This window comes from Thamnophis elegans, chromosome Z, assembly GCF_009769535.1.
Source record: "Thamnophis elegans isolate rThaEle1 chromosome Z, rThaEle1.pri, whole genome shotgun sequence".
NCBI classification, from domain to species: Eukaryota; Metazoa; Chordata; class Lepidosauria; order Squamata; family Colubridae; genus Thamnophis; species Thamnophis elegans.
In genome coordinates, this window is record NC_045558.1 from 40,159,437 (window position 1) to 40,180,719 (window position 21,283).

Consider the following 21,283-nt stretch of genomic DNA (forward strand, 5'->3'; position numbering starts at 1 on the left):
CGTTGGTCATATCAACAATACATATAAGGCTTTTAAAAAAAATACTGTATTTGTTAAATATTAATTTATGAGAAAAGGATAATTTGCATATGCCCAGATTACTTCTTTAATATCTATAATTGAAAGCAACATAGTACATTTTACCTGTTTTGTGCTGTCAACATTTCTCTTTGCATATGAGGTCCACTATATACAACCCTGGATAAGCCGTGTTGAGATAAAGCACCCTCAGTAAGAGCCATTGAACCAATACTGGAAGGCTAAACAAAATAGTTTTTTTTCAATATATCACTTAACATGGCATTAGTAATTTAAAAAAATCAAAAAGAAAAAGAAAGCAGAAAGCAGTTTATCATCAATGACTTTAAGACAGTCACCCCAATTTGCTTCAGAGTTGTTGTGGGGAAAATAGGAAGAGGAAGGAGTATTATGTTGCTACACTGAGGTATTTATAAAAAAAAATAAAGGCAGGGAAAAATAAAATAAATAAATAAATAAATAAATAAATAAATAATCAATCACATAGATAGTATACAGCCTACTGCAGTGATGGGCAATCTTTTTGGCGTGGTGTGTCAAAAATCGGCAAAAAATCGAGCATAACTTGCGTTGTGTGTCACTTCGACAAAAACATAATTTTGCGCAATTTATAGTTGCTGCTAATGGCGCTCACAGTTCCCGTTGGCACTCCGCTGTTCCCTGCTGTGGTGCGGTCATAACCGACAGTCCCAGGAGTAGACTCTCTGTGCCGGCCTGACTGGAGAGAGGCGCGCACTGTTCCCGCGCTCCTCTCCTGCGGGTCCTCCCTCGCCGCGCTGATGACATGTGTGCGCACGGCACGCACGCCTTACCAGCAGCCCCTGCGCTCAGAAAGGGGCGGCGGCGATACAGTAAGTGAGTGTGGGCGGGGGAGATCACACGTCCTGCCCCCCCGTTCCTCCAGCACAGATTCTTTCATCCTCGGCAGCCGTGCAGGAGCCGAGGATGAATCGCATGAAATCCTGTGCGTGTCACCCCAAATGGCTACGCGTGTCAGCACTGACACGCGTGTCATAGGTTCGCCATCACTGGCCTACTGAAATTGCATTAACTGAAACTTCTTAGCATTTTTTGCAACTAAATTGGTGTATATTGCTATTTTGGATAATGCCCATTCAATTATTCATTTTTATGGAAATTTTTCAAGTAAATTTTTTTATATCTTTGTTTACTTTCCCAAGAAAGTACATTTTTATTATATCAATGTTTACAGATTTCCAAAAAAACTACTGCATATCTTAATTTTAATTGATCATATTTCAAAGTGTGAAAATATCAGTGATGAAAATATAACAACAGCTTTCAAATACCTACAAAATTGTTCTCTAAAAATATTTTATTCAAATTTACCTTGGCTTTTTAACTATATTATATATTCCCCAATTGAATATATTTGCCCATACAGTATAAATATTTTCCTGGGAAGTAATGTGGATATAAATGTTTAAATTTTGGTAAATAATAATTTATCAATGTATATTTAATTTCAGTGAATACAGTGAATATAAAAAGTCCATACATCACTGTTAAAATCCCTGGTTTTTTGAGATGTAAAAAAATCAGATCAAGATAAATCATTCAAGATTTTTTCTGTCTTTAATATACAGTGCATTCAGAAAATATTCAGATCCCCTTCACTTTTGTCAATTTTATTATGCTGCAGCCTAAAATTCTAGTAGTTGAAATTCATTTTTCCTCATTATTTATGTATACTCAGTACTCTATAATGACAAAGTAAAAACAGAATTTTAGAAATGTCTGTAAATTTATTTTTAAAAAACTGAAATATCACATTGGCATAAGTATTCAGACTCTTTGCAACAAAACTTGAAATTTAGTTCAGTTCATTTCTTTACTTCAAGAAATTTAATTGTGGTGACTGTGGGGGTGTTTTTCAGCAGCAGGACCTGGGAGATTGGTCAGGGTTGAGGGAAAGCTGAATGGAGCAAAGTGCAGGAATATCCTCAATGAAATCTGCTCCACAGAGATCAGCACCTCAGACTGGACCAAAGATTCACTTTCCAACATAACAACCATCCTAAGCACACAGCCAAGAGAACAGAGGAATGACTTAGGGACAATTCTGTGAATGTCTTAGAGTGGCCCAGCCAGAACCCTGACTTGAATCCTATTGAACATCTGCGGAGGGATCTGAAAGTGGCTGTCCACCAACGGTCACCATCCAACCTCATTGAGTTTGAGAGGATTTGCAAGGAAGAATGACAGAAAATCCCCCAATCTAGGTGTGTAAAGCTTGTTGCATCATACCCAAAAAGATATAATTGCTGTCAAAGGTGCTTAAAAAAAGTAGTGAGTGAACGCCGCATCAGCATTATGTTTGACCTCAGGTGGTGTGGGGGGGGTGGCCAGCTATACACCACTTGTGTCAGGGGTGCCAGTGGTGGCCCAAGAGCTCTGCCAGCAAAAATGGGCTGTTTCCAAGGTGGCCTTGCGGGCCAGATCTAAGCACCCCACGGGCTGAATCCGGCCCCCAGGCGTTGAGTTTGACATCTCTGCCCTAAAGAGTCTAATGCCAATGTAATATTTCAGTTTATTTGTAACTAGCTGATAACCCAGCATTTTCGAGGTATTTATTGATAGGGGGAAAATGTCCAGACCAAATACAATTTCTAAGATTGGATTTCCACTTTCTTAAAGGGAGTCCTCTAGTGGAGTACTATGAAGCCATTACCATGGCAACTCCACTACACTGTACAGTAGAAGCCATTTTACAGCCATACAGTAGAAGCCATTTTAAAGCACAACAGGCTGTATCTTAATAGAACACACACACCGAGGGGTGTTAGGGGTGTCTTACCTCCATAGTATTTCTTTCCAGAGAGTAAGTCATCTGTGTACCAAGTTTGGTTGAAATTGCTCAAGGTGTTCCAGAGTTATGCTGGAACATACACAAGCACACACAGCCATTTATATATATAAATTTACAGACATTTCTAAAATTCTGTTTTCACTTTGTCATTATGGGCTACTGAGTGTAGATTAATGAGAAAAAATGCATTTCAACAACTGTAGATCAGGCTGCAGAATAAGAAAATTAACCAAAGTGAAGGGGGTCTGAATACTTTCTGAATGCACTGTAACATACAAGCAATAGAATTCGATTGAAAAGCAAACAAATCTTTACAGGAGAAAATAACAAAAAACCTACACCTTGCAGTATCCCCATGGTCACATGATGATCGTTCAGATGCTTGGCAACTGGCATGTATTTACAATGGTTGTAGCATCCTGAGATCACATGATTGCCATTTCTGACTTCCTCGAGGGGCTTCAAATAAGAAAGTCATTGGGGGGGGAGTTGGATTCACTTAGGAACGAAAACAAGAGGTCATAAAATCAGGTGCAGTCACACGATGACTCACTGAACAACTGAATTGTTTAGCAGCAGAAGTTCCAGAACCTAGCCCCAGAAAGAATTTGTCTCCCTACCCAACTAGAAATGGAAATTATAGTGTAAGTCGCCACATTTTAAAATGACCTATGTGATGTGGCCAACTTAGTTTTGGTTCTTCCCTGAAAATGTAAATGCAACCAAAGAATGCCTCCTACTAATTTAGACGTCAAAAGGTCAGATTATATTCTTTTAAGGGAGACTAGAACAAAGTTATAAACAAGAGTACTTTTAAAACTTACTTCATGATATACTGAAGGTTTAGATAAAGATGGAATTGTAAAGCTTAGGATCCTACTATTCCCCTGTTTGTCAACTATTTCCTGTGAGAAAAATAATCAAGTTATTCATATGCATTTCATAAAATGCACATCAACAAACATAAAGCAGAACATAAGCTCCCAAATCATGCCATATTTATTATTATAAATAAAGATAGAAATTTATACATTAGGACTATAATTATATATATAATTTATATGTAGCAAAATCTAAACATTTATTTAATCACATTTATGTAACTCCCATCTTGTTCACAGAGTAATTGTGAAATTTTAATTCTTCACTCTCAGGGTATTTAACTACCATGCACCCTTTGAGTCATAGTGTTTTATCACTTTGAAAGAGATTGTTAAAATCATAACATGGTAATCTTGCATGAAATAATATGAACGTGAGAGTAGCTGCAATATATGTTTTTACTTCTTTATTTATGAGAAAACTATTAAAATGCCACAAGGTATATCACTTAAAATTAGGAATTAAAGTAATAAAATGTTTTTGAAAGCAGTACATCTAGTTTTGTAAGTTCATTGCAGAGACCATTCACACATTTAAAAGAGTATTTAAATGGTTTAGATTATTAGTATATTCTAATAAAATGCTCTTTAGGTTTTTTTAATGGCATTATTGATTTTGCTCTGCCTATTCAGTACTTATTAATTAAACTCACTGCCTAGCATTTAATGCAATTGTCTCTTGAAACTTTACACTTTATGAGAAATTGTTTTCCTTTCGAGATACATATTTACTACAGAGAGAATAACTTAATAATTTGATAAAATAGCTTCTGGCTTAAGAAAGCATATAGCTCAAAGAAAGTTTCAAGATAGCTTTTACATTAATACTAAGGATGTTGTTCTAAGTGCAACTAAAACTTTTGAAACAGCACTTAAATTTCCTTATTTTTACAGAATCAAAATATAACACATTAAACTTTATATATGCCAGCAATTACCAGCAAAGAGGCTGTCTCCTACTACTTTGAAAATGAAATGAATTTATACTATATACTGCAGCAAATGAAACTATCAGAAGATACAATATCCATTTCCCCCCATTGTATAATCCATTCTTCCTCGTTCATATCTATTAATAGAAATCATTTATCATTTTTATATGCCCATATGCATTCATACTCAGTTTCTCACATGAAAGAAAAAGACATATTCTATATACTTGAGAGTTGTCCTCTATTTCTAAAGCAAGCAAAAAAAAATGTATATGCATCCTATTATAGTACTGTGCCCATAAATATCCAATTTTCCTTTTATCTCTTTTTTTCACACGACCAAAATATTGATGATTGGGAAGAAAGCCTGCAAAAATTTTAAAAAGACAAACCTATGTTCAAATTCATTAATTCCAGAATGTAGCACATTTTCTTATGCAAACATTCACATGGACCTTGGACTAACTTTACATCTCATAAGCATATTCAACAACTTCACATGTGAACCATCTCACCATCACGAGAAAATCTTACGGATAATTGTGTAAAAAAAGAATGGTTAATAATCACATTTTTGATACCATCTATTTCAAGCTAGTTCCTTCATCCAACTACAAGCAATTACCACCATAGAGAACACCATTCAAAATATGTTCCTCTTCCAAATGTTTAATATTCATCATAAAAAGTGGTCACTTATACCAATGTCAACAAGAATGAAAGTCGCTGTGGTTAAAGGAACCTAATGTATCAAGCAATGAAATGTAATGACAATTAAAGACTTTTGGGGGGATTTAGTAACATATAAATTATTGAATGAATGAATTCTAAGTCTAGATACAAACCAAATTGTAAACTCCTAGTAAAAGTGCTTCTATACAGCCACTGCTTTGTAGGTCTTTACTAGCAGAAACAGCAAGATAGCACCATATCAATTGTGGAAGAAATTGAAGTGTGAACTGCAGAAGAAGTTCCTCACCACTGCGATAAAATTCAAATAACTGGTGACAGACTGGTTCCAGCAACTGAAATGAAAAACAAGCATTAAACATTTGGCAATGTTTAAATATGTTACTGTAAGATGCATTTTCTCACGATTTTTAAAAGATTCCATTTGTTAAGTATTATATTGGTTCCCAGTATTTAGTAAGCCTCATTTGTTCAGCTTATTTAACAGATGTAAACTTTGCATAGAAGATAACAGGAACCCTTTTTACTGAATGTCTTTCACACAGCAAGAGACGAAACTGAATCTTCATTGCTTAAAATTGTAGTATAATCCTTCCTGAAGATTTCACTTTTTTTGAAACAATGCACATTATAGTTATATTCTACTTCACAACAGCTCAAGAAAAAAGAACATCATTTAGAAATTGTTTCTAATTTTCATGTCTATATAGAACAATACCAACAAAACATTTAAATCTAAAAAGAGTATTTTAAGGAACGAAACAGAATTTTATATTCTATTTTTTACTTCTTGTCATCATATCACTATGCAATGTATTCAATGTTAGCCCCGATTCCAATAAATTAATTAATATCTACATACCTCATTTTGTAGATCTTGAATAACTTTATATATAGATGAAACCAAGCAAACCTTGTTTTTCAAATTTTTAGCATAACTTGCTATAGATGTTTCTGGTACAGTCTAACAAAAACCAGTTAAGATATACAGATATAAGATAAATTTAAGAGATCATCTAATATATACCATTCTATTTTTTAAAAAAAATCTGTTCAATTAAATATACCTCTATATCAAACACTAATCAAGCAGGTACATTAAAAAATCTTACAACCATTGCCAAGAGGGCAATGGCCATGTTCTATTAACACTCTTGGACAGTAGATTAGTATTAATTCTAAAATTTTATATTGTAATCTCTAATAAAAAATAATATTTTGTAAATCTTTAGTTTCAAATTTTCTTATAACTCAAGAATCATGGATTACCTTGAATTCTGATAACCATTCTTCTACGATCCCTGATCCCGCATCCAACATATTTCAATGTATTCTTAATCTTCAACCTTAAATTGAGGGAATAAGAAGTAAGTGTTAATTTTCTAATATGTTTTTCCTACAAACTGGGATTACCCCAGCAAGATTTCACATTTTTATACAATATTAGTAGTAGTGGTATAATTATTTTTCATTTAACACAAACTTTCTGACAAAGTACAGAGATAAAATTAATTACCAGCAAAGAGGCTCTGTCTCCTACCACTTTGAAAATGAAATCTACTGAATTTATACCATACACTACTACAAATGAAAATGTCAGAAGATACAATGTTATGAATCTATTCTTCCTCATTCGTATCTATTACCCTGTTTCCCTGAAAATAAGACCTCCCTGGATAATAAGCCCAATTGGGCTTTTGAGTGCAGGTGCTAAAAGTAAACCTCCCCCCAAAATAAGCCCTCCCCAAAAATATTGCGACACAGCAGCAGCCATGAGGTGACCACATTCGCCGCCTTCTGCAACCTCAAAAATAATAAGACCTCCCCAAAAATAAGGCCAAGTGCTTATTTCAGGCATCAAAATTGCCTTATTTTCAGGGAAACACGGTAGTAGAAATCACTTATCATTCATATATCTTATCTCCATTTGCATTCAATATATTTCAATGTATTCTTAATCTTCAACCTTACATTATAAGCATAAGAAGTAAATGTCAATTTTCTAATATGTTTTTCCTACAAACTGGGACCACCCCTGCAAGATTTCAACTACGCTTGCCCTCTGCATTGATGCAGAAAAGAAAGCAGAACCAGAACAGAAACTGAACTGGTAATTTTCTCTTTCAACTCAATAGCAAATAAGAAAGGGGCACTAAAGGCCACCTTCAAGATTTAAACATTGTAGCCAATGGAACTGAACTGTAGCTATACAGTATTGCAATAAAAGCATTCATTCTGATCCCATACTATATATGTGTTTGTGAATGCAACTTCTTTCTCAGCTTAGATGCTACAGTATCATACAGCCAAGTAGGACACACAACTAATGACCAGTGTTTCCTAAGTCTGAGATAATTTTCTAACAGTTATGTGGCTTTTAAATAGGAAGGTTGTGTAGTATATCAGCTACTTCCCCTTGGAAAACACAATGTTTAGAAGAAGTAAGTGTAGCAAGATATGATGGGGCAGGAGAGGCTCAAGGGTGTAGGGTACAGCCTGGTGTGAAGTAGCCCAAGGGACCCAAAAGGACAGGATGTGGGGAAGATAGGCAAGTAAAAACAGCTGCAGCATCCCTGTGGTCAGTTGTAAGAGCAGGTAGATTGCTAAGCATCCAAATTTTGTTCAGGTAACTATGGGGGCACTAGAGTGGCCATAACCCTGGGTACAGAATGTGAATCCTTTTTTTAGGACCATCACAGTTTCAGAAAATAGTGGAAACAAATGGGCTAAGTCAAGGCCCATCTGTTATAATTTTCCGCAATTGTCTGCTGTTACACAATTCATACAACTGATAGAATTATTTTCAGAATGCAGGAGAGATAAGCATTGTTCAAATATATATACAAGTTTTTGGTTAGAGAGAACATGATGTTGTTTGACGAAAACATATTAGCTTATCACTACACTCAAACACTGAATTTGAAGTAATCAGGTCATCATACATAATTACTGTAATCCATGTTTGCAGAGAATGCTTTAAAGAGAAAACAAGTCTTGTGCAATAGTCCATACATAAAATAAATTACTGAAAAATTCACTTCTAAATAACATTAAAATACCAAAATTTCATTAAACGTCATCAAAATTACCAAATCGTGGGAGATTTCTGCAGTTAGGTTTCAGAAATTTAAAAATAATATTTTTAATAAGTTCATAAATGAAGGTCAAGTTTTATGAACGCTAAAATGCATCTGCTGTATGTTGATAGATGTAGGCATAGAGCTTAACAGGTCTGTAGGTTTCTTTCCTCTATTTCTATCAATAGGACGCCAGCTAATCACGAGGAAGAATAACATGTTATTTCCACAAATCCAGGGTACATTATCTTGAGCTGACAAGACCATACAGAAACGAAGAGTTTTTTCCCCCTGGAGTGTATTTATAACTACAAAGAACAAGTGACTCATTTAAGAACATTTAATAGTGTAGTCTTTAGAATGTCTTTTCTATTAAGTAACTATTTGATGGAAATTGAAACAATTTAAACTTCCTGAGTATTTCTTTAGAATATTATTGAGTATTCACTAGTGTCTCTTTCTTGAGGCAAAGGCACAAGTTAACAAGCAAGAAAAAAATATTATCATAAGACTATATACAGTTTATTTTATGAATTACCCAAATAAGAACTAAAAGCAAAGCTTAAGGTTTAAGGTTTAAATTTTAAGTTAAGTGTAAGAGAACATCCATCTGATCTTGATAAATATAAATCTCTGGGACCTGATAGATTATATCCCAGTTTTCTGAAGGAGCTGACAGACGTTATCTCAGAACCATTGTATCATATTTTTTTAAAAAAAATCTTGGAGCACTGGAGAACTACCAGAGGATTGGAAAAAACCTGATGTGGTTCTCATCTTCAAAAAAGGAGAAAAACAGACCAATCAGCCTAACATCAATACCTGGGAACATGGATGATGATGATGATGACGACAACGACTCATTATCATTATCAATATTAACTCCGCCGTTGCCGGTCCCAAGCCCGGATGAGAAAGGAGGAGGGTTGGGGTCAGGTTGGCAACCTGGCCCCATAAAGAAAACCCGCCAACCCATATAATATGGTGAAAGAAACGAATAAAAATTCTATACCGCATCGGTCGTCGCACAGGTTAACAAGGGCCACGGCGGATGTTGAGGTCCATGGACATCCGTCGACAAGTAGGCTACAAGTGGACTAGCCAACAAAACAACAAAAATATAGTGCAGATGAAAACCGTGCCATAATGGCCTGTTACTACAACTCAGAGCCAGAAAAAAGAGGTTATTTAAAGCGAATGTGTGAATTATGGAAACAACAATATCCAGATTCAAATGTTAGTGAACATTGACTAGCAGATCAAAGGCGATTTATTATATGGAATAAAGTGTTTAGTGAAGTTGAACTTGAGGAAATTCAGGCAAATTGCAAAACCAAAAAAACAACATCACAAGTGGAAATAACGGATACTCAAGACACAACTAAAGACATTGCAGTAGAACTCCCAGAAGAAGCTGTTGGGAAGGAAATAACAACACTACCACTAGAACCAGTTATCACTGAACCAACTGATGAACTAACTCAAAAACAAAAAGAATTGAAGGATAAGATCATGGAGCATTTTCTCCTTAATGAGGAAAGGCAACATTTACCATCACTAAAAACTGTGCCTAAGAAAATTTTGGCCCATATCATGAAAATGGTTAATGCAGTGAATCGGGATCCATCTTGGAAACGAACCAATTAATGTACAGTGCAGCTGTAATAGTCACTAATGAACTAGGCATTAAAATCAAAGTACCTAGTCACACAACAGAAAAAGCATCAAAACCAAAGTGGAAAATCCGATTAGAACAAAAAGTCAAAAAATTAAGGGCAGATGCTAGTAACTTAAAGAATGCATGAGCAATGGATTAAAAACAGCAAAATCAGAAGATATAGATTGGATACAAGAAACATCAATGAAGCTGTAGAGATTGTAAAACAGCAGATAACAGCAACAGCTAGAAAAATTGAAAGATATGAGGCACGAATCATCCAATATAAACAAAATCAGCAATTTTGATCAGACCAAAGGCGTTTTTATCAAAGTCTTAATGTGAATGGTGACACCAGAAGTGAAAAACTAAAAAAGCCGGCCACAGTTGAATTCTGGAAAGAATTATGGGAAAATGCAAAGGACTACAATAAGGAAGCAAAGTGGATACATGACTTTGAGAAAAGCATTGGCAACAAACAAATGAAAGTATTAGAAATAACAACTGAGATGGTCAAAAATCGAGTAAAAAAGGTAAAGAATTGGACATCACCTGGAAAGGACCAATTACATGGTTTCTGGCTCAAATATTTGACCAGTTTACATGCAATATTGGCCAGGCAACTGAATGAAATTTTACGTAAGGGCCAAATTGATGAATGGTTGACAACTGGAAAAACATACTTGATTCAGAAAGATGCAACTAAAGGAACAACACCTGAAAACTACAGACCAATAACATGCTTGCCAACAACCTTCAAATTACTCACAGGCATTATTGCAGATAACATGATGGATTATTTGGAAACAAACATCTTGCCAGTAGAACAAAAAGGCAACAAAAGAAGAAGCAGGGGCACAAAAGATCAGCTCCTAATTGATAAAATGATATTAGAAAATTGTAAGAACAAAAAAACGAACGTGAATATGGTCTGGATTATTTACAAAAAGTCATTTGACTCATTACCACATAGTTGGGTCATAAAATGCTTAGAAACAACTGGCATTAGCAAAAATATTACATCCTTTACTGAAAAGGCGATGAAACAATGGAGAACTGAGTTGGCAGTAGGGAATGAGAACTATGGAATGGTTAATATCAAGTGAGGAATTTACTAGGGTGATTCACTTTCACCTCTTCTCTTCATCATTGCGATGATCCCACTATCAGTAATCTTAAAAAAAATGAAATTAGGATACCAAACAGCCAAAGAAGCTGAAAAAATTTCGCAATTATTTTATGTGGATGATTTGAAATTCTATGGAAAGTCAGAAATAGAAATCCAATCACCGAAAAACATAGTCCAAGTATTTATTACTGATATTTCAATGCAGTTTGGCATGGAAAAATGCGCCACTGTATCCATAAAAAGGGGCAAAATCACTACATGTGAGGAAATTGAAATGCCCAATGGCCAACTAATTAAATGCAACAAAAATGAAGCCTACAAATACTTAGGCATTCTGCAGTTGGATAACATCAAGCATTGAGATGTAAAAACTATTGTCAGGGGAGAATACAAAAAAATTATAATATTAAAACAGCAACAAACTGGTGGGAAAATCAGCCTGAAAAAGTCACCGAAAATCAGATAGTCAAGATCTTGTGAGATTTTCGCATACAAACGAAAATACAAATATTGGCGTATAATACAGTTGAGAAAAATAAGGTTACAATCATAGATATCGCAATACCAGGTGATAGCAGGGTCAACGAGAAGGAATATGAAAAAAATTGTGAAATACCAGGACTTAAAAATCGAAATTCAACGATTATGGCACAAACCAGCAGTGGTAATTCCAGTGGTAATTGGCACACGGGGTGCTATTCCAAAAGCACTGGAATTACATTTAAAACAGTTAAAAATTGACAAAATCACCATCAGTCAAATGCAAAAAGCCGCACTGCTTGGATCTGCATGCATACGTTACGACGTCCTAAGCCCCTGGGTGGGGCCCGACTAGTAATCAATGCCAAATCTGGCGAAACAACTGGTTGCTGTGATACAATTCTGTTGTTGTGATGATAACAACAACAACAACAACAGATCTATGAACATCTAGAAACAAATAGTTATAACTTTATAGTAGCCAGTTATGCCAAACCAATCTAAGTGATTAAATTAGAAGACCAGCGACATAGTACACTTAGACTGCAGCAAGGCATTCAACAAAGTAAACCACAACCTACTTCTTGGTCAACTAGAAAAATCACCACTAGATGGATTTGTAATTGCCTGACAAACCATATTTAATGAATAATCCTTAATGGTACTACAGCTACATGGAGAGAAGTAAGCAGTGAGGTACCCCATGTTCCATCTTAAGCCCAGTACTTCTTCAATATCTTCATAAATGACAGATGAGGGAACAGAAGGGGTACTCCTCAAATTTGCAGATGACAGTTAGCTGGCAGGTATAGCCAACATCCCCGAAGACAAGCCCAGGCTCTTCACATATCTGAATAACAGGCCCTATCCTACAACAAGAAATTTAATATGGAGAAAAGCAACCTTCCCTAAAGCCTCCAGAGAGCAAAAAAACAGCCCTATGGGCAAACCGGAAGTTTGGGAATGGACTTCTGGTTTGCTCGTAAGGTCGGTTTAAGCCCTCCGGAGGCTTCAGGGAAGCCTCCTGAAAGTCCCTGAAGCCTCCAGAGAACTAAAAACGGGCCTACAAACAAACCAGAAGTCACTTCCGGTTTGCTCGAAGGTCATTTTTTGCCCTCCAGAGGCTTCAGGGAAGCCTCCTGAAGATCCCTGAAGTCTCCGGAGGGCTTAAACCAATCCTATGAGCAAACCATAAGTCACTTCTGGTTTGCTTGTAGGGTCATTTTTTGCCCTCTGGAGGCTTCAGGGAAGCCTCCTGAAGGTCCCTGAAGCCTCTGGAGGGCTTCCAATAGGGTGGGAGAGGCTGTTTTCGCCCTCCCCAGGCTCCTATAAAACCTCTGGAGCGCCTCTCATGCACGCATGCGCACTGGGGGGTTGCAAGTTGCATTATGGGTACGGCACGCCTGTGGACGACCCCCCTGGCTTCCCCCCTTATGGCAAGCAAGCTAAAAAAGGTTGGCCATCGCTGGTGTAGGATCTTCTGCTTAAGTAGGGGATTGGACTAGAAGACCTCCAAGGTCCCTTCTAGCTTTATTCTGATTGATTGATTGACAATGCTTTCACATAGGACAATGATCCTAGGATGTCAATTTGATTTTTTTTTACAGATTTCTTTAATTTAGCAACCCTGCAGAATAATTCAGAAAATCTGTTCCAATTCCATCCTAAGCATGCTACATACTATTCTATACCTGGGCATGATAAATAAATCAATTATTTCATAAAATAAACTAATCTCACAAATTCTAACATACATTTCAGAAGAGGACAAAGTATTTTTTATTTTTTATGAAACTTTCTTAAATAACTGATTTAGTAAGAAAAAATTATATGGTCAATTTTGTGTCACTTTATGTATTTTAGAATATATAGCAGAAAAAAAATGCAGTCTCTTTTGCTGATATCTATGTCTTTTGCCACTATTATTTTTCAATGTTGAGTAATGATGTCTTGGTTTTTGGTGTGGTGTATATTCTCCTTCATAAGACAGATGGATTGTTTTTCTTTGCTGCCCTGTTTTATTATGGATATCACCAAACCAATTTAAAAAAAAAAAAATTTAAATCCAGAAAGAGCCAATCATTTTCTCCCTCAGAGAAGGAAACAGCATTACAAGGATTTACAGAAAAGCCATCAAGTCTGGATTACTCCTGATCACTACATGGTTACAGAATTCAATTAGTCCAGGGTTTTTTCAGCCTTGAATCTATTGTTTCTATTTTCCTCCAGATAATGCCATATGTTAAAAACAAATTTAATTCTCTGAATTCCCCAGCCCAGTGGTGGGTTCCAGGCAGTACGTCCTGGTACGGGAGTACGAGATCCTGCCCGGAGCACCAGGTACTGTTCTGGTACGGTGTTCTGGGGGAGGGGGCACCCGCCCACCCTCCTTACCTGTGCTTTAAGCTTCTGGCGCTTCCAAGCAAATGAGACCAGCATAACCAAGAAAATAACAGACAGGGATTAACATTATCAGATGATTTGCTAAATTGATCAGTTCTAAGGAAATTGCACTCTTCATCTCTGGTGCATGCTCTGAGAAAAGTTAACTAAGCTCTTTCTAATTCAAGTTTTAATCTACAAACTTAGTATGAAAGAAAAGTACAGAATGGCAGCAATTATATGCTATTTGTCCAACAAAAATGATCAAAACATTTGCTTTTCTGGGGCAAACAACTATTTTTGTGTATTGGTAGTTCATAAGTCAGATAAAACTAATCTTACACAATTTTTCACAACAAAGATGGCTGGGATACTATCATTTCCTAAAGGACTGAAAAACAATAGATAAAAATCTGTGATACAACAACCAAGAATTTGTGCCTGCTTACTTCTTTTCTGCTTGTGTTCTGTACAAATTAATGAAGCGCATCTGTATTCCAAGAGCAGCCTGGAATCCAAGGCTATTTGGAATGGCTATTCTAAAATGTTGTCACTCTGCCACAACCCAGAAGAAAGAGTTGAATCTGGAAAGTTAGACCTTAGACCTCAAGTAGACCTGAGATGATGTTTAAACTTTCTTCCATAGTTACTGATTGGATTATGTGTTTATTTATTTTACTAGATTTACATACTTCAGTTGTTACCAATTCTTGATTTGTTGCACTCTTCTTGAGTTGCTATAAATTTTTCATTGGAAAAACAATTGTAAACTGTGCTATTTTTCATTTTCTTCTATTCCTGATTCCATGTGGAAACTGTACAATCCTGCTCGAAGTGTGATTCATTGAGATATTTATCATTAGAGGTCTTCTTGAGTTCTTTCCTTGTGGAAAATACCAGTTAATACTCCAAAAGATCTTCAGTTCTTTTACAATAGCTTGGTGAGTGTTATTCACAGTATTATCAATCACTTCATCTTATCTTTCCATATGATTTTCTTAGTAAATTCAAGAATGGTTTACCACTGCTTTTTCTCACGTAGTATGAGAAGATGCCTTTGCTTTTGTCTCTACAGTGATAATCCTTTTCCACATCCTTCTGTATCACTGTTGCCTGATATACTACTTGCTTTACTGAACAACTAGGATTAAGTTTCACACCATGGATGACCCTGATGAGAATACATATTCTTGGCAAACAGTACTGGTATTTACTGCTCTTATTATTATGAAGGTCTTCCTAAAATTCAATTGTATTGTTTTACATCCTAAACTTGAGGCTAATAGAAAACCAAAATAAGATACACTGATTGGATTAGTAGCATTGTGAGATGTTTCACACCTATGTCACACAGTTATGTGATTGGTGGGTGGCAGAAATCTTTCTAAGGATGTTGTGGGTACATCTGTAACTGTTGCTCGATTGTCTCATGTTTCTTTAGTTATTTCTGTGCTTTGAATTTTCTGATAGTAATTTTATGCTGGCATATCTGTTGTGCTAGCTGATGACAGAAAGAATCACAGAATTAATTGATATATTAGTTCCTCACCTCCTAAAAATTAAAAAGTTTTCATATGAGAAACAGCTAAGGGAACTAGTCACGATTAGCCTAAAGAAAAGAAAGCTTAAAGTGACATGATAGTCGTTTCCCAATAACTGAAAGGATGTCACAGAGAAGAAGTTGATTGTTCTCTAAAGCACCTGAGGTCAGGATAAGAAGCAATGGGTGGAAGCTCATCAGAGAGATCCAACCTGGAACTAAGGAGAAATTTATTAATAGTGAGAACAATTAGTCAATACAACAGCTTGCCTCCCAAAGTTGTGGGTGCTCCATTTCTGGAGGTCCCTTCCAGCCCTATGATTCCATTTCTATATTTAACACAGAAATTAAGTCAATTTGGAAACTGCTATTTCCTATGATGATTCATATGATCCACTCATAGATTCTCAAGTATTATTGATTGATTCTGCCCCTAGTATAGAAAAAACAGCTTGATGATGAAACATCAACCACTGAAGTACAAGATTAGTATTTAGAAGGAAAGCATTCGAATCCGGATTTCGTTACAAAGTTAATGGAATACATTTGGAATAACCAACTCAAAACTGGGGAAGAGGGGGGAGGATGTGAAAGAAAGAATGTGTATATCGCCAGTAACTGGTGGAAGAAGTTGGTATATAAACATAATTAATTACAATATACTGGCCATAGAAATAAACAAATAGCAAAGTCACATGGTTGGGTCAGTGTAATACAATTCCAACTACCTGCATTATCAAATTTCTAATTTTGCATTTTGGATAAATTTTCAAACATTTTTAAAAAGTAGAATAGAAAGTGCATATTCTGGAATTTTTGCAGAATTTCTCCAAAACAGCTTGACTAGTTATCAGTTGAAAATAATACAATATTATAACTTTGTTATTGACTTTAAAATATTGTCAGAATCCTTGTGCAAAAGAAATCACCATGGCACACAGTTACTCAGCAGAAAATCAGCATTATAGTGAACTCTAAATGCTATTATAAATTCTATTTCCATATATATATGTGAAAGGTATCTATTTAGAGTTACAACCCCCCCTGGCTTGGCTGATAAGGAGTCGAACTCTGTGGCTTAGTGGTTAACACATCTGCCTAAGATGCAATACAGCACAGGTTCGATTCCCAATAAGGGTATGGATAGCTGATGAGAGCTAAATAGCTTGAAATAGATCTATACTAGTCTCCCTTTATTTATTTATCAGCACAAATACAACAAATGTAACAAAATGGCAACAGTAAAAATATTGGGTTTCTGTCTGGATGGTCTCTTGTGACGAGCCGAAGGACAGAGAATGGAAGTAGTGATCTTCCTCCCATATTTGGGCATACTGGGCGTTATCTACACACACACACACACACACACACACACACACACACACACACACACACACATGTCAAATGAAAACATACTCTGATGCCAAGATAAGCATCTATTAAACTGTGTTATTTGTCACAAAGGTTTTTGTGAGTCATAAAATATGAGTTTCTATCCGGTTGATTCATATTAATTTTACTCCATACCCTTTTGATTTAGGGGGAAAAAACCTTGTAGCACAAAAGAGTTAACAATTAAAGGCTATAATTCAGAATATATATTTAACTATTATGCATAGTGTAAATTCCTTTAAGAAATTTGCTATCTTTAAATCATAAAACTACATGTGTGGAATATAATGTAGCTTACCTATCAAATCTAAAAATTTGAAATGACAACCTTTACTACACATATAAAGAAATAAACAGAAAAGTAGCAAAGGGAATTTTTATTTTGCATTTAATAATGGAAAAATGATTTTAGAAATATCTTCTTGATATAGATTTTTCAAATTTGTGGTAGTGATTCATAGAAAAATAGATCAAAAAGATCAAAACTCATAATTGCATTATGATCAAGTAAAAGCAGCAAGAACAGTCATGCCAAAATACTTTTTAATGACAAGAATAAGAATAAACTGACTAATTTGTATCTTTCAGAAACTAAATGCTAGCATTATCACTGTAGAAACTATTTTCATAACAAACGTTTACAATTACTCACTTTATTAATAATGAATAATCTGAAAGATAAACCCTTTGTTGGCATTTCCAGTCATATTTCTTCTGACAGAAGATCTAGTTGCATATAAATTAATTTGTGAACACAGATTCCCTTGAAGAAAATTAATTTTCTTTGCCTATAAAAATATATCTATAGGAATCTAAGTGCCTTTGACAAAACGCTCATCAAACATCATATTCTGAATGCGCTGATTCAATGATGGATAGGACGTTGAAACCAACTAGCTATCCAAATCCATATTTTTCCTTCTTCAAGCATTTTATGAAGTAAATTCTTTGGGCTGTAACTACTTTTCTTCTGTCTAGAACCAGTTGCAAGATCAGGCTAAAATTCAATTTTTACATAACTTAGGATCCATACTTATGAGAAAATAATTAATTCACCAACCACCTATTTCTACAGATTTTCATCATGGTATAAAATTGTGATCTAAAGCGAGAGCACAATTCTACACATCCCAGGATAATGTTGCAGGATCCAATCTGGATCAGTGACTAGGACGAAAAGTTTAGTCTTCCAAGCTTCCAATCTAACATTCCATTAGCGAGAACATCCCTGAAGATGGGCTCCAGCACAACTCCGAAAGCTTGGAAGACTAAACCTCTGGTCCCAATGATTGACCCAGATTGAAATCTAAAACAAGAGTCTACACAAATTTTACATAGGTTGCATATAAAATCACTCTCATGCCTATCTGCATTCAATGAAACAACACAATTACTAATTGGACTATTTGTGGGTATTGCTCAAAAATTTGGATCTACAGAATTTATGGAGTCAGATTATTTTTCCTTAGATCCCAAATGGAACCAACATTAAATCACAGAACATATGTATCTGGAAGAAATAAATCATTACAATCATAAACAAACCAATTTTAGCAGCATCAAAAAAGCCAAAATCATGATAGTTTTGTGCAGATGGATGTGATACATGATTTAATTTTATATGGCTTCTTTCTAACATCATGTGAAATCAAAACGTAACTTACATCTCAGAACCTCATATTTCCACATGGAACCAATATCAGAGCAATAGTAAAAAGGACCAGGGAAAAGGCTCTAACAAGCAAGCAAGGGTGTAACTCAAGGTTATCAACAACATATAGTTACATAACACAATCATTTTTTCTCCCATACCATCTCGCTGTTGTGTTCATTCTTCCCAGTTTTCCCTTAACTGCTTCCAATGCAATCTGTCAGCACAATAATAGTTAGAAGTACTCTTATTCTTATTCATTAGGTCTTGCATGATGACATAATAGTTACTTTTTTAAAACAACATCTTTAAAAAGATGGAACTTATCTTAAACATAAAATTGTATCTCCACAGCTAACATAAGTCTATTTCCATTGAGTGTTTTAATGTTTAAAACTCTATGGGCTGTTTATATCTTTCAGCAGGAGGCAGCGCCTCTTTAATTTTGGCTCAAGTGAGAAGTAGAAACATGTAGATCTGTTTAATATTGGAATGATACTAGAATGGTTGACTGGTCTGGAAAATCACAGTGCAACACATCAGTAGTGATGTGGTGTATAATTAGTCTCATTGCTCTATAAGCCCTGATCCCCTGCAAAAATCATGTCAGTTAATGAGATTTGGTACAATTAGTCCTCAATTTACAACAGTTTTAGTGGCTGTTCAAAAGTATCGTAGCTCTAAAAAAAGTGACTTATAACTACTTTTCACACTTACAATCTTTGTAGCATCCTTATGATCAAGAGATCAAAATTCAGATGCTTGGCAATCATTTCATACTTATGACTGTTACAGTGTTCCAAGGTCATGTGATCGCCTTTTGCAACCTTTTACAAGCAAAATCAATGGGAAGACAGATTCATTTAACAACTATGGTACTAAATTATCAACTGCAATGATTCACTTAACATCTGTGGCAACAAAGGTCATAAAATAGGACAAAACTCACTTAACAAATGTCTCACTTAACAGAAATCTTGGGCTCAATTGTGACCATAAGTCAAGGACTATCTATATATCCAATCCACTTGCACAAAAATCTTTCAATCATTTGAAATAGTTCATTGCAGACTGATGGAGCATGCATGTAGTCTGTGATTTCTGTGAGCGTTCAATGTAGATCCCATATAAAAATTATAGAAATGTTAAGACTGCTTGTTAATTGTTTATATATAGCAAAGGATATATAAAATTAAAACAGTAACTAGGGTTAAATGCCTGGAGAGGGACTGCAAATCATACAGTGCATTATGCCCACACATAAAAAACGAAATCTAGAAAGCTCTGTTTTGATTTCATGCTCTTTTGATCATTTTGTCAACCCACTCTTAAAAATTAGCAAGGGGAGAGGTGTTGTTTGAGTTATGGTGGAAGTTTTAAAATGCTCCATAATGAAGGACCAGAGAATCATCTCCTTCCCTCTCTCCCCCTTTTAATTCTTGCTGCAATTGGCTAAGCCGGAGAGAAACTCGCCGGGCACAGGCAAAAGCAGCAGCGACCATAGACTTGCACAGGGACCTGATACCTCCCGACGCCGCCCGGTTTGACTCAGAACACGGCCCAACTTAAGTTCCCGGAGTTCCCTCACCAACGGAATGGGACCGCCCCAGATTCGGAGGCCTGAGCGGGAGGATCTAAAAAGCTTCAAGTATCCCGACCTGACCCTTTAGACGTGGACGAGCCGAGAGTCGAGCCTCGCACCAGGGACCTTTTTTTCCCCTCCGCCTGTTAGCAATTCGCTTCCCTCGCCGCCTTCCCTCACAGCCCACAACCGAGTCCCACTTTGGCGCGTGGGGTTCGAGCCACGCCAGTCACTCGCTTGGCCGCCTTCCGTCGTCACCACAACTTGTCACCTCTCCAGATCGGGGCTGGAGGACAGTAACCGGCACGCCCTGAACCCCGCTTCTTGGCTCCTCGCCGCCTCCCGCCTCTCTCCTCAGAGGGGGAAGGAAGCACAAAGGCGGGGGGAGGAGAGGGGACGCGTCGAAAAGAGCTAATTCTCCGAGTGGGGACGAGGGTTCAAAGCTGCGACCTCGCCGTGAGGAGAAAAGAAACACGCTGTCGTTCCTCCCCACTCCCGCCGCTGACAAAACCGCTATTCCAGAGCCTGTTCCAGCCAACCATCCCAAAACCCAACACACACACACGAGCGCTCACACAAAGAAAGACGTCCCCCCCCCTTTTTTTTTACCTTTTTATCAGGAAAAAAAAGTTCCTTCAGAGCGCACGCCTGTTCCTCTGTCTCACTCTGGGTCAAGACGGCGCCTCTCCAGGCCCGCTGCTTCTCCCCTTTGGCGTCGCCGATCTCGGCGCGACTTGCTTTTACAGCTCCCGACAAAAGTGTGAGAAGGACAGAAGAGCTGATGGACGGAGAGACTCGGGGCACGACAGATGCCTGCCCCGCCCAGCAGAGCCGCTATTTGAGTGGCCATTAAAGAGAGCCAATAGCAATACCGCAACCCGTTACGACACCAATAGAAATTAGTTAGAGAGGTGGGAACTCCAGGGAGGCCCGCCTTTTTTTCTTTCTCTCTCTTTTTTTTGTGTGGTTTCCCAAAGTGGGTAGATCCCGCCGCTTCGTGAAGAGAGTTGCATTGTGACGC

General features: G+C 36.6%; 1 protein-coding gene across 3 annotated transcripts in view; it reads right to left on the reverse strand.

The window, feature by feature from the left end:
* The window catches only part of FAM126A (family with sequence similarity 126 member A), a 41,190-nt gene extending 20,115 nt beyond the window's left edge, over positions 1-21,075 (reverse strand). For 2 of the 3 annotated variants that reach the window (XM_032235385.1, XM_032235387.1), the window contains exons 1-6: positions 20,872-21,075; positions 6,642-6,718; positions 6,235-6,336; positions 5,528-5,707; positions 3,694-3,774; positions 145-260 (exon numbers count right to left, since the gene is read on the reverse strand). In XM_032235385.1, coding sequence (XP_032091276.1) covers positions 145-260; positions 3,694-3,774; positions 5,528-5,707; positions 6,235-6,336; positions 6,642-6,692 — 530 coding nt within the window. In that variant the 5' untranslated portion in view covers positions 6,693-6,718; positions 20,872-21,075. The remainder of the gene's footprint in view (positions 1-144; positions 261-3,693; positions 3,775-5,527; positions 5,708-6,234; positions 6,337-6,641; positions 6,719-20,871) is intronic. The other variant, XM_032235386.1, reaches the window with a different exon arrangement.
* Positions 21,076-21,283: the final 208 nt, after the last annotated feature.